This window comes from Bos indicus, chromosome 15 (genome assembly GCF_029378745.1).
Source record: "Bos indicus isolate NIAB-ARS_2022 breed Sahiwal x Tharparkar chromosome 15, NIAB-ARS_B.indTharparkar_mat_pri_1.0, whole genome shotgun sequence".
Classification (NCBI taxonomy): Eukaryota; Metazoa; Chordata; class Mammalia; order Artiodactyla; family Bovidae; genus Bos; species Bos indicus.
The window spans coordinates 48,675,078-48,689,879 of NC_091774.1; the positions used below are offsets into that span (position 1 = coordinate 48,675,078).

The 14,802-nt window shown below is 39.9% G+C and overlaps 1 protein-coding gene across 1 annotated transcript; it reads left to right on the forward strand.

The window, feature by feature from the left end:
- The first annotated feature begins 5,614 nt into the window (after nt 1-5,614).
- LOC109569282 (olfactory receptor 52H1) lies at nt 5,615-6,595 on the forward strand. Its single transcript, XM_019974597.2, has one exon. The coding sequence runs from the start codon at nt 5,627-5,629 to the stop codon at nt 6,569-6,571; it is 945 nt and encodes a 314-aa protein (XP_019830156.2). The 5' UTR covers nt 5,615-5,626; the 3' UTR covers nt 6,572-6,595.
- The last annotated feature ends 8,207 nt before the right edge of the window (nt 6,596-14,802 follow it).

A 14,802-nucleotide genomic window follows, 5' to 3' on the forward strand; every position in this document is an offset into this window, starting at 1 on the left:
CTTTTGTAAGGACCAAGTGTTCATATAAAACTCACTTAATCTACCTGTAACCAGTTCTTTTGCACCTAATGAATAGCCAGAAATGACAGATGTCTTCATAAAGGGACAGATGACACCAAAGGTAAGATTTGGAATTTTCTGTGACTTAAATGTACATACTTTTCTTATGTGAATTCTGGTTCAAGAAAATTCGACTTACAGTACCTCAGAGAAAACTCTGGTAGGCATTTGACTGATGTTTTCAATAGTCTTTCAATGTTATATATATAAAAATAGCCATTGAAAATGGAATTATTTGTACTCAGTGTCCAACCAGAAGAAAACCTGCCCAGGGATGAGATAAAAACAAAAATATGAGCAATTTTAAAGCTCACTTTGAGAGTTATTGCTGAATGTCTTTGTAAACTTAAGACAGAAAGACTAGATTTACCAAACTCAGGAAAATTGACCTGGTCCTTAGAGTTGTAGGAGAAACACCTCTTAGTTCTAAATTGAGATCTGAGCCCCCAGAAAGCCTGACAGTATCAACAGGCAGATCGAAGGAAGACAGAGTGAGAATGGATCCAGAAGATGTTTAAGGGGAAACAGTATTATACAGTAATTTGGTTAAAAAATTCATGTAAGTAGAGAAGTGTGACACTTGCAGAGCTTAGGAACATTGAAAGGAATGGGTTTGGGGTGTTATGAATGCAGTCTGGGACACAGTAGCTTTGAATCTAAAGTGGGATATTTAGCCAAAGATGTTCCAAATAGGATGCCCTCTTTGATACTCAAAAACCATTTCTCATGTCGTCCTCATGTGGGAGTTCCAACCAACTTTCCTGTTTTCCAGTTTTTATGCTCTCATCTACGTATATATGTGTCCTCTGGGGGAAAATAAAAGACTCAAAAATTCATTGTAGAGTTTAGTAATGCAGATCCTGGGGCCTCACTCTGAAAAGCAGTGTTAGATTATCTGAGGTGAGCCATCTCATCCTTCTAACAGGTCCACTGTGAATCCACCACTGTGCTAAGTATTTTCATAGGCACTGTCCCACGTTTTTGTCCTAATTTGTAAATCCTTACATAATCTTGAGATCTTCTGATCTTGGATCTCCTTGCCAAGATCTTAGAGGCCATACATGCTCAGCTGGGGACTCTTTGTGACCCCATGGACTGTATGTAGCCTGCTGAACCCCTCTGTTCATGGGATTTCCTAGGCAACAGTACTGGAGTGGGTTGCCATTTCCTTCTCCAGGGGATCTTTCCAACCCAGGGATCGAACCTGGCTGGGTCTTCTGCATTGCCATTGGCAGGCAGCTTCTTTATCACTGAGCCACCAAGGAAGCCATAATCTTTAGAAGTAGGGACTATATTATATATGTCAATTTCCTGTTCAAAGTCATTTATATGGTGATGGCATGACCTTGAAACCTAGGTGGCCTGATAGGTGGGCACACATGGCCACATACCTATAGTCACAGAGTTCACATGCAAATATAAAAACAAAAACATACCCTGAACAGTGTTAGCTCACAGACCCAGGCAGGGTTAATATAGTCTTCTTTATCCTCTTCCCTTGAGAGTGAGAAAAGAAGGTGTTAGAGTCCCTCAGGCCCTAACTTTTTACCTCTTCCCCTCATTGAACAATGACCAGGAAAAAATAAATAAATAAGGAGATCAACCTGTCTATTAGTCCTTTCCTTCCTCCTCCACTTAGTTCTTTGGGTGATGTGTTTGGTCCTCTTGCAGATTTTCTGTGTGTCTATCATCATAATCTTTATTCTCTCCATTTGACCCAATAACCAAACTAGGTGAGTGCTGGTTATTTAAAGGGGGTTGGTTGGAATTAGGAGAGAAAGAGTGAATGAAAAGCTCAGGATTCCATGTTCTAGGAGTCACAGACTGAGCACTACAACTTTCTTTCCAAGCAACTCAGATTTTTAAGCTGGGTTTATGGTCTCCTGTACTTGGATATATGCTCCAAATGATTAGATAAACATCTGGGTTAAGAATGGCCACGGTAAGTGCTATTCAGGCAACTTCTGTTAGATTTGTGGCAAGGACCCACAGCCCTAACTTGAGGAGTAGTTTTAAGTGTTTGGATACTCTTGTCAGTTTTTATACATCTGTCTATTTCTGTTTTCTTCTTCACTGTGTGATCTGACTGTTGGGGATCATCCAGATGATATAAAATATAATCCAATAAAAAAGTAAATCTTATTGTGCTCTTACTATGTGTCAGACACTGAAATAAGGAGTAGTTTGAGGGACATGTCTAATTTTGTCCTAAAAGTAACAAAGAATTAGATATTAGGCCCTTTTCAAAAATGAAGAATCGAAGGATCATATAGTTCAACTAAGTTTGCCCAAGTTCACACAGCTAGAAAATTATGGAATTGAGATTAAAACCTTCTGGTTCTACTGCCACTCTGTGCCAATATGCTATTGAAATAATATGGGTACATGTATGTGTGTGTGTGTATCTATCATAATCACATTTAATCAAATCAATACTGTTTATATCTTCTAAAACCTAGTTTGTGTTGAAATTTCACCAATTATATGTTATCTTCTATTTCTGGTTTATTTAAATAGAATTCATTCAAGAACTGCATTTGCTTGTGCGTTCTCTAAAATTTATTTTACTTTAGAAAAGTATTTTCCTCCTCCAAGTACCCAACCGTTTTAATGGCATTGACATTTTGAGAAGACCAGGCTGTTTGGTAGATGGCCCCACATTGTAGATTTGTCTGAGCTGTGAAACGACAAGCCTCAGAACTAACTTTGTGTGCCCGTGTGTGTGTCTGTAAATGTTTCTGCATGACTGTAGAAACATCTGTTGTGTTTGAGTGCATGAAAATATAAAAACTAGGGAAGACCTTTCTTCACACATGTCTGAAGAAAAGATGATTTCAGACCAGCTGGAAGAGCTGTGATTCAGAGTATATGGTTTCTGGGTGCTGGTGCCGTGTATTATTTGAGTGTGTGAGCAGCGCAGAAGAGGGGTTTCAGCACAAAGGCTGCATATCCTAATTAAATCTCTACCGTTGGCCATGGGTGAGTTCTAGGCCTCTGGTGGGTAAGAGAACCGAGTGAAGGTGTGACAGAGGATGCACACACTTAGCATGTAAGGGGTTGGTCTGTGGGCCACTGTCTGAACTCTGCACTGTGTTCCCAGGACCCAGAACATATGAATTCCGGAGACACTAAAGGAGACTTTGAGTTTCTGTAAGACATGTGATTTTGCTTATAGATAAGGGAAGGTCAGAAAGAACAGAGCACCTGATTTTTCTTTGGCAAAAGCAGAAGAGTGTCGACACTAAGTGCTGGCTTGGGAGAGGGAAGGTATGGTGAACTGGGCCTAAGAATGTGCTAAAAAAGTGCCTGTAGGGATAAAGCTGAGAATGCGTTTTGACCTTGTCAGGTTAGGAGTCTGAGGCATGTAGCTATCACAAGCTTTCTCTTAGTGCTGATCCTGGAAGTCCCTGGCCTTGCTGTGGTTAGTTATCCCTAGAATAGAAATCATTTTCTACATAGATGCATTACTGGATCAGGAATGTTGAAGAACCTAGCATTATTTTTGTGCATAATGTTCATTTGTTCATTAATAATACTTTGAGCAGCTGAGTCACAAACATCTTTGTCCTGCAAACTGAGAGTCTACAGCTGCCGCATCACCTTCACTGCTCTCCTCTCCTGGCCTCAAGGGGACAGCTCATCTTTATTCCCGCCTGGGAACTGAATCAATTTTTATACTATCTTTAAAGATTACAAACTATTTACACTTATATGGGGACGTCCCTGTTGGTCCAGTGGCTAAGACTTCGCCTTCCAATGCAGTGAGTGTGGGTTTGATCCCTGGTCCAGAACTAAGATCCCACATGCCTCTCAGCCAAAAAACCAAAACATAGAACAGAAGCAATATGGTAACAAACTAAAAACTTTAAAAATGGTCCACGTAAGAAAAAACATTGGCTATTTTCCCCACGTTGTACCATATATCCTTGTAACCTCTTATACCCAATAGCTTGTACCTCCCACTCCCCAACCATCATATTGCCCCTTTCCCTGCTTCTCCACACTGGCAACCATTGGCTTATTCTCTATATAAGTGAGCCTACTTCTGTTTTATTATATTCACAGCTTTGTTGTATTTTTTAAACTCCACATATAAGTGATATCATACAGTATTCGTCTTTCTCCGTCTGACTCATTTCACTTAGCTTAACACCTTCCAAGTCCATACATGTCGCTTCAGATAGGAAAACTTCAAGGACCTGGTCTTTAAAAGATTTATTCCCAGAGTCAAGATTTTGGTAATTTACAAAGAAAATTGGCAATGACACAATCCAATCATGCAGTATTTTTTATATTAGCATTGGTGTTTGTTATAGGTGTGTACGGTGTGGGCATATGAGTGTGTATGTGTAGTAATGTGTAGATATGTGTATGTTTGTGTGAGAGAGAGGGGGGAAGAGGGATTTCAGGTTTGTGTAAAATTATGTGTGGGTAAATATATGATGGTAAAACATATGAGAGAATGTGAGTATAGATCAAGGCATTCTTGAAATTTTAAGTACTACGTATGTGTGTATCTAAGATAGTATATATCCTGCAGCGGACATGTCTATCAAATAGAATATGCATTTACAAAGAAATAGCTATTTTGGATAGAAATCTTGATCAAAATTGTTATTAAGTCCAAAGCATTAGGATAGTATAAAGCTGTATAATTTACTGAGTTCTGGAAAACAGTATTTTTGGAGGAACAAGAATCCATGAGCTGAAGTGTATGGGATTTTTAAATTTAAGTTGCACCTGTTTTTCAGCATAGTATAGGAACTCAGACAGTGTTGGCTAAACTGAATGAGGATTTTGAATGGAAAAAAGTGATGTGGACTTCACAAATTGAAGAAGCACAGTCACCATGAAGCTTGAAAAGAGTGAATAATTGCTCGGGACAATGACAGAAGGAGTTGATATTAACTAACGATGACCATGCATGCCTGCTAAGTCGCTTCAGTTGTGTCTGACTCTGTGTGACCCTGTGGACTGTAGACCACCAGGCTCCTCTGTCCATGGGATTCACCAGGCCAGAATACTGGAGTGGATTGCCATGCCCTCCTCCAGGGGATCTTCCCGGCTTAGGGATCGAACCCGCATCCCTTAAGTCTCTTGCATTGACAATCAAATTCTTTACAACTAGTGCCCCTGGGAATCCCTTAATGATGTCCATAAAGTCATGTAAACTATAATCCACCAACTCTTAGAAAAATATGTCCTGTAAATTGATAGTTTGTAACAGAGGTACCCTGAATAATCAAAAGAATGATTGATGCCAATATGGAAAACTCCCTGGAAAAGCCGTATAAATCATCAGGCATGGCCAGAATAAATAAGATAGTCTCTTTAGGTAAAGTAACTGTATGTTCTAATATATATGAAACTGTGTGGCTTATGCATGTTACCTGCCAACTTCCTAACAATCTTTCTTCACTACAAAGTATCTCATTTTGAATTATAATTAGTCATTTTATTTTTCAGGATATATAATGAGCTGTTGGAAGTGAGGGTGACTCAAGTGAGCCTAACATTTACCACCCTCTGTCTTCAGGAACTGGGACTTGTGCCATCCTGGTCTGCCATGGTCCTTTTCAACCTGAGCAGTGACAACCCAGGACCCTTCATTCTGGTGGGGATCCCAGGCCTGGAGCAAGCCCATGTGTGGATTGGAATTCCCTTCTGTATCATCTATATTGTAGCCATTGTGGGAAACTGCATCCTTCTCTACTTAATCTTGGTGGAGCATAGCCTTCACGAACCCATGTTCTTCTTTCTCTCCATGCTGGCCATGACTGACCTCACCTTGTCCACAGTTGGTATTCCTAAAACACTCAGTATCTTTTGGCTTGGGGCTCGAGAGATCACATTCCCAGGGTGCCTCACACAAGTGTTCTTCCTCCACTACAGCTTCGTCCTGGATTCAGCCATCCTGATGGCCATGGCATTTGACCGCTATGTGGCCATCTGCTCTCCCTTGAGATACAACTCTATCTTGACCCCCAAGACTATCATCAAGATTGTGGTGGGAATCTCCTTTCGTAGTTTCTGCATCATCCTGCCTGATGTATTCTTGCTCATACGACTGCCTTTCTGTAGGACACGCATCATACCACACACATACTGTGAGCACATAGGTGTTGCCCGGCTCGCCTGTGCGGACATCTCCATCAACATCTGGTATGGCTTTTGTGTTCCCATCATGACAGTCATCTCAGATGTGATCCTCATTGCCGTTTCTTACACACTCATTCTCTGTGCTGTCTTCCGCCTCCCCTCCCAAGAAGCCCGCCAGAAGGCCCTGGGCACCTGTGGTTCCCATGTCTGTGTCATCCTCATGTTTTATACACCTGCCTTTTTCTCCATCCTTGCCCATCGCTTTGGACACAATGTCTCCCACACTTTCCACATCATGTTTGCCAACCTCTACATTGTTATCCCACCTGCACTCAACCCCATTGTTTATGGAGTGAAGACCAAGCAGATCAGAGAGAAGGTCACCATTTTGTTTTCTTCCAAGAGGACATAATAATGTTCCAATGAGCAATGGAAAAGCTAGGATAAGTGTATAGTATATATTGATGTCATAAGAATTTTAAAAAAGCAAATGCTATTTAAAGCAAGAACAGTCTACAAGTGATTTTGCATATTAAGAAAATGGCATGATCTATAGGAAAGAGATGCTTCTATATTTATTGATGACAAATCAAAATGTTGAATGCATTGCCTTTGGAGAGAGACTGTTAGAGGAAAATAGATCTAAATAAGGTTTTTAGGAAAGCCCTCCTTGAACAAAATTGCATATTCCTTAAGAAAAGTGAAAATCATGAGATGTCAGTCATCGGGATGAAGGATGGCATAAATCAGGCAGAGGAGGCAAAAGACGTGTACACTGATAACTTTAGGACATTAATAAAAGAAGTGAAAAGACACAAATACAGGTTTTCCTATTATCCAAAAGTAGAACATTCTTTTTTTTTAATTGGAGGATAATTGCTTTACAATGCTGTGGTAGTCTTTGCCATACATCAACAAGCATCCATTATAATTACATATATTCTTTCCCTCTTCAGCCTCCCTTCCCCACCCCATCTTGCCCCTCTAGGTCATCACAGAGCACCAAGCTGGGATCCCTGTGTCATACAGCAGCTTCCCGCTAGTTATGTATTTTGCATAAGAGTGTGTATACATCAATGCCTCTTTCTCAACTTGTCCTACCCTTTCCTTCCCCCACTGTGTCCAGCATTTCATTCTCTACCTCTGTGTCTCCATTTCTTCTCTGTTAATATGTTCATCAGTACATTTTTCTAGATTCCATATATTTGTGCTAATACGTGATATTTGTTTTTTCTCTTTCTGACTTATTTCACTCTAACAGGCTCTAGGTGAATCCGCCTCACAACAAGTGACTCAAATTCATTCCTTTTTTGACTGGGTAATATTCCATTGTATATATGTACCACACCTTCTTTATCCATTCATCTGTTGATGGACATATAGGTGGCTTCCATGCCCTGGTTATTGTAAATAGTGCTGCAATGATATTGGGGGACACAGGTCTTTTTGAATTGTGGTTTTCTCAGGATATGCGCCCAGTAGTGGAATTGCTGGGTCATATGGTAGTTTTTATTCCTAGTTTGTTAAGGCATTTTCATACTGCTCTTCATAGGAGCTGTACTAATTTACATTCCCACCAATAGTGCAATAGTGTTTCCTTTTCTTCACTTCCCCTCCAGCATTTATCACTTGTAGTTTTTTTATGATGGCCAATTCTGATTGGTCTGAGATGATACCTTGCTGATTGGTCTGAAGTGATACCTTGCTCAAAAATATTAGAGAAATATTTGCATTTCTCTAATAATGAGTGATATTGGGCATCTTTTCATGTTATTTATTGACCATCTGTATGTCTTCCTTGGAGAAATGTCAATTTAGGTCATCTTCTCATTTTTTGATTGGGATGTTTGTTTTTCTGATATTGAGCTATATGAGCTGCTTATATATTCTGGAGATTTATCTTTTGTCCATTGCTCTGTTTGCAGTTATTTTCCAAAGTAGATCATTCTTATGAAACCTTTGGTAAGTCAAAATAGAGTAAAGCAAAAATAGCCTTAATACACATCTTGCTAATGGATGCAAAAATAATTGAGATAAGGCATAAATGCTCACTGACACAGTACAAAGCTCTGAAGGTTTGATGCTGAGATGCTGAGAATAGTTCCCAGGGAAGGTTCTCTGCAGTATCAGTCTTGCTGTTCTTGGTGTGCACTCCTCTATGGCAGTTAGTTGCAAAACTAATGCTGAGCATTATTTTCCCTTTTCACCTTTATTGATAAAAGCAATAATCCTCTTCCAATTTTTTCAGTTAGTGAAAACAGTTATTGATATAAGTGTTTCATAAAAGTTAAGTGGTGTAAAGCAAACTTTTGAAAAGTGGGGTATCTGTAATTGGAAAGGTGTATAATGTTCTTGAATTGGGAGAGCTAATGTTGTTAAAATGTTCATACAATCCAAACCATTTGCAGATTCAGTGCAATTCCTGTCAAAATTCCAACACCATTTTTCACAGGCATAGAAAAAGTAATCTTAAATTTTCAAGAAACCACAAAAAACAAAGGAGTGAAAACAACCTCACGATAAAAGTTCAGAGCTGGAATCATAGTATTTTCTGATTTCAAATTATATTATAAATCAATAGTAATAAAAACAATATGGTGATTATCAGTTCAGTTCAGTTCAGTTGTTCAGTCGTGTCCGACTCTTTGTGACCCCATGAATCGCAGCACGCCAGGCCTCCTGTCCATCACCAGCTCCCAGAGTTCACCCAGACTCACGTCCATCGAGTCAGTGATGCCATCTAGCCATCTCATCCTCTGTTGTCCCCTTCTTCTCCTGCCCCCAATCCCTCCCAGCATCAGAGTCTTTTCCGATGAGTCAAATCTAGCATGAGGTGGCCGAAGTACTGGAGTTTCAGCTTTAGTATCATTCCTTCCAAAGAAATCCCAGGGCTGATCTCCTTCAGAACGGACTGGTTGGATCTCCTTGCAGTCCAAGGGAATCTCAAGAGTCTTCTCCAACACCACAGTTCAAAAGCATCAATGCTTCAGCGCTCAACCTTCTTCACAGTCCAACTCTCACATCCATACATGACTGCTGGAAAAACCATAGCCTTGACTAGATGGACCTTTGTTGGCAAAGTAATGTCTCTGCTTTTCAATATACTACCTCGGTTGGTCATAACTTTCCTTCCAAGGAGTAAGCGTCTTTTAATTTCATGGCTGCAGTCACCATCTGCATTGATTTTGGAGCCCAAAAAAATAAAGTCAGCCACTGTAAAAGCTTTTACCTTGGTTTTGACAGTAATTTTTTAGATGACACATACACAAAAAAAAACACAGGTAAAATAAGCAAAAATAAACTAGTGAGATTACATAAAATTAGAAAGCTTCTGTAAAGCAAAAAAAAAAAAAAAAAGCAATCATATAAATGAAAAGATAACTTATGGAATGGGAGAAAATATTTGTAAGCCATAGATCTCAAAAGAGGTTGACACCCAAAATATAGATGGAACACATACAACTTAAAAATGATTATAATAAAGAACTGACTAAGGAAATAGATGGGGAAAGAGTGGAAACAGTGTCAGACTTTATTTTTGGGGGCTCCAAAATCACTGCAGATGTTGATTGCAGCCATGAAATCAAAAGACGCTTACTCCTTGGAAGGAAAGATGTGACCTAGATAGCATATTAAAAAGCAGAGATCTTACTTTGTCAACAAAGGTCCATCTAGTCAAGGCTATGGTTTTTCCAGTGGTCATGTACGGATGTGAGAGTTGGACTGTGAAGAAAGCTGAGCACCAAAGATTTGATGTTTTTGAACTGTGGGTGTTGGAAAAGACTCTTGAGAGTCCCTTGGACTGCAAGGAGATCCATCCAGTCCATTCTGAAGGAGATAAGTCCTGAGTGTTCATTGGAAGGACTGATGCTGAGGCTGAAACTCCAGTACTTTGGCCACCTGATGTGAAGAGTTGACTCATTGGAAAAGACCTTGATGCTGGGAGGGATTGGGGGCAGGAGGAGAAGGGGACGACAGAGGATGAGATGGCTGGATGGCACCACTGACTCGATGCACATGAGTTTGGGTGAACTCAGGGAGTTGGTGATGGACAGGGAGGCCTGGCGTGCTGCAGTTCATGGGGTCGCAAAGAGTCGGAAACGACCGAGTGACTGAACTGAACTGAAACTTAATCTGATTAAAAATGGGCTAAAGACTTGAAAAGACATTTTTTTTTTCCAAAGAAGAAAACAAATGGTCAACAGTCACATGAAAAGGCACTCAACATCTCTAGTCGTCAGGGAAGTGCAAATCAAAATCACAGTAGGATTTAACTTCACATCTATTACAATAGCTAATACCCAAAAGACCAGAGATGACAAATGTTGGTGAGGATGTGTAGAAAAGGAAACCCTTGTACATTGTTGGTAATAATGTAAATTGTTACAGCCATTATGGAAAAAGCATGATGGCTCCTCAAAAAATAAAAATAGAACTGCCATATGGTCCAGCAATTCCACTTGTACGTATATATGCATGCATGCTTCAGTTGTGTCTGACTCTTTGCAACCCCAATGACTATAGCCTGCGAAGCTCTTCTGTCCATAGGATTATCCTGGCAAGAATACTGGGGTGGGTTGCCATTTCCTCCTCCAGGGGATCTTTCAGATCCAGGGATTGAAACTGTGTCTCCTGTGGATTCTGCATTGGCAGAAGAATTCTTTACCACTTGAGCCACCTGGGAAGCCCCGAGGTATATATACGAAAGCTATAATATTGAGGGTATAAAATCAGTATCTTGAAGTGATATCTGCACTCCAGTATTTATTATAGCATTATTCGCAATAGCCAAGATAAGGAAACAACCTAAATTTCCTTTTCTAGAAGAATGTATCAAAAAGTAGTCTGTATGTGTGTGTGTGTGTGTGTGTGTGTGTGTGTGTGTGTGTACACATATACATACACACACTTACAAAAGAAATATGGAGGATATCACTGTAGATGTTTTTCACAGCCATTTTGAAAGCTCCCAGGAGATTCAACTCTTTGAGACACTGATTCTCCTGGAAGACATGAGCCTATAGGGACTCAGTCCACCCCAGCGTTTGGGACCTCAGAACCTTATAAGCTACACTCCCTGGGAAGAGTCTCACGGGGCCTCCCACATGTCGATTGGATTAATGTCTGCTGTCTTTCGGCTGTCCACAGCCTGAGTGTCCCCTCTGAAGGCCCAGGAAAGAAAGAAGAAGATTGGCACCTTGAGATTGTCATTTCTGTCCATTCTCATGAAGGAGCTGGAGATTGGTGAATGTTGTTTTGGGGGCAGGGCAGGGATGATTGGAAAGCCACAGGCCCAGCTCAGGCCAGATCCTGGGGAAGACTGACTGAAAGACATACAGAGGACCTCAGAGGAGGAGCAAGAAAAGATAAGGTAGGCTCAGTCCAGCTTTCCCCATGAGATAGTCCACAGGCCTGGGAGCCAGATTTTAAAGTCTAAGGGTTGAAATGAGAACGGATAACAAAACAAAGAAAACAAGCAAGACTGGGATGTCAGGCAGACACAATTCAGCAGCCAAAACCAATGGTCTGAGAGCTTGGATCTAGAAAAGTGAACTCAGACTTTGTGGTTTTTGTGTGATTTGACACTTTCTGTCCTCTATATCAGCTTCCCTGGTGGTTCAGGGGTAAATAATCTGCCTACCAATAAGGAGATTTGGGTTTGGTCTCGGAGTTAGGAAATGGCAACCCACTCCGGTATTCTTGCCTGGAGAATCCCATGGACAGAGAAGCCTGGTAGGTTACAGTTCATGGAGTCTCAAAGAGTCGGATTCAACTTAGTAACTGAGCATGCACACATGCCATCCATACATATATATGCCCTTGTTTGCCATCATAATAGTATTATATTCTAGTCACTATTTATTGAGAACTTAATGTTTTCCAGTCATTGAGCTGAGGAGGACTTCTCTCCTGTAGAAAATCTTCCTCTATGAGGAAGCAGGAATTTTAGAGAAATCAAATTATTTGTTTAGTAATAAAAAAAAGGCACAGATTAAGTGAAAATTCAAGACATTTGACTCTAAAAACTGAGGATTCTAAAGCATTGGATGCATTTTGATTTTTTTAGACTTTGCCTATGATTTCATGTGCTTCTGGGTATATGTGTAAATATCTGTGCTTCTTAATTAATTATATATTTATTTTAGCTATTTATTCATTAAACTACACTTCAACATTCACATTAAATAAACAGAGTTAATAGAAGGGAGAATAGAGGTGGGATGAGGAGGGATGTGGCTCCAAATGTAGCAAGGAGCTTGTGTGTGTAAGTGATTTAAACATTACTCATTTATTCAGTAAAAATTAAGTGTTTTATAGAAATTCAACTAGAATAAGCAGATAAAACTATGAATATGAAAATGTCTTACACTCAAGAAAGATAGATGGTAGGCAAATAAATGCAATAAATTTTGATAAGTGCTTTTATAAGTCATAAGTACATGGGGTTTAATTAAGACTTGAATGGCATCTGGATTGGAGGGGTGTTTGGGAGAGAATGGTTACATATATGTGTATGGCTGAGTCTCTTCGCTGTTTACCTGAAACTATCACAACATTGTTAATCAGCTATACCCAAATATAAAATGAAAAGTTAAAAAAAAACTTGAATGATAAATAGAACTGAGCAACAGCACAGCCTAGCCTTGTTTGGAGATAAGAATAGGGATGAAAATACTTATTCTCAGTCAAGGGGAATTCTCATAGTCAGGGACTTTAGCAAAAAAACCAGAGAGTTCTGTTTCCTTTTTTTTAGAAGAGTGGGCACTGCAGGCTTAGACTTTTATTTTTCCACAATGACCATTGTTCAGCGAGGTGCAGTATCAATGAATGAGAAATCAGTGCATAGGTATAGCTTTGAACACCTTGCTGTGTGATTGCCCAACCTTAGAGAGTGGCAGTGGTCTCATTCTCCTTCACCACATGGTTTATCTCTGGCTTGATTCCTGATTGTCTTCAGAGAAAAGATAGAAGTTTCAGTGAATACGCAGGTTAAAATTTATAAGCAAATAGTTAAATACTGTAGCTGGCACCTTGGAAATTAAGCGGTATAGTAATTCACCATCTTTCATATGGTTTTTGGCAAGCATTCTTGGGCTCTAACATGAAAGCTGAAGAAGTTGTGGGACCAGATTCTGGAGATCCTGGTTGTTATGTTAAGGATTTTTGATTTAGATTTAAAATAATTAGATCAATATAATTGATTGAATGTGGGGCATTTAAAGAGAGAAGGTGTAAATGATGAATCTCAAGTTACTGCTTTGGGTCATTTAATGGATGAAACTCATAGTCTCTGATATATTAGAAAAGTAGGGGGCATCAAATTTCTGAAGAAATACAATAGATTTTAATTTTAATTTTCTAAAAGTTAAATTTGAGGCACCCATGATCTATCCAAAAGAGGATCTTCAGAGTGCAGTTGGAGATGTGTGTCTTGAAAGATCTAAATGAGATCTAAAGAATTAGGAGGTGACAATATAAAGTTGATGATAAAATTCAGGGAAAGTATGGACAGAAGAGAAAAGGGCTTCAGGTAGAGACTTGAGGAATGTCAGGATTTAAGAGACACCAAAAAGAAGAATAATCAAAGGATGAGCTGAAATGTCAACTGGTTGAAGAAAAACTCCAAAAGTGTTGATAAAGCATTAAGAAAATGATTCAAAGATTGAAGACATACTCAGTAGTATCAAATGCTGCTGAGATGTCCATCAAGGACTAAAAGGTGGATGTAGACATCATTGGTGACCTTCATGACAGCACTTCAGAAGTGAAAAGGAGAGGACAGAAATGCGAATCACATGGGTTTAAGGATGAGTAGATTGGAGATAAGTAGTGTAGACACCTACACTGATTTCCTCATTGCGTGACTTTGGCAAATTATTTACTTTCTCCCTGCCTCAGTTTCTATATATTGAAAGTATGAGTAATGTTCTTGGCTTAGGGTTGTTAGGAGCATCAAATGTACAGAGCTTTAGATAAAGTACACTGAATGTTCTCAAAAAACATTAACTGTTGTTATGGAGGTTGCTTATTTGCTTTTATCTTGACTCAGAATTTAGGATATACAAATTCTGTATTTCTTCCACTAGAGGTCATCTCTGTCTTTATCAAAAAGCACACTTGAAATAATTGCCTCAGCTTCCCTTGTAGCTCAGTTGGTAAAGAATCTGCCTGCAATGCAGGAGACCCCGGATTGATTCCTGGGTCAAGAAGATCTGCTGGAGAAGGGATAGGCTACTCATTCCAGCAGTGTTAGGACTCTGGAATCCTGGACTTTCCTTGTGGCTCAGCTGGTACAGAATCCACCGCAATGAGGAAGACCTGCGTTTGATCCCTGAGTTGGGAAGATCCCCTGGAGAAGGGGAAGGCTACCCACTCCAGTATTCTGGCCTGGAGAATTCCATGGACTGTGTAGTCCATGGGGCCGCCAAGAGTCGGACATGACTGAGGTACTTACACTCACTTCACTAAGTCCTAAGAGTGGGCTGGAGGGTGAGCTGCAACTGCTATTACATTATAATCCAAGGTGAGGTATCAAACAACACAGCCTCAGAGAACATTATGGTCTGCAAATCCCAAGACTTTCTCGTGTCAGGGAAATCATTGCAACTACAATAAGGTTGGTGTGACAAGCTACAGCTCCAG

What these genes read in the sequence shown, in the direction of transcription:
- LOC109569282 (XM_019974597.2), top strand. Translation starts at nt 5,627, where the DNA reads ATGGTCCTTTTCAACCTGAGCAGTGACAACCCAGGACCCTTCATTCTG.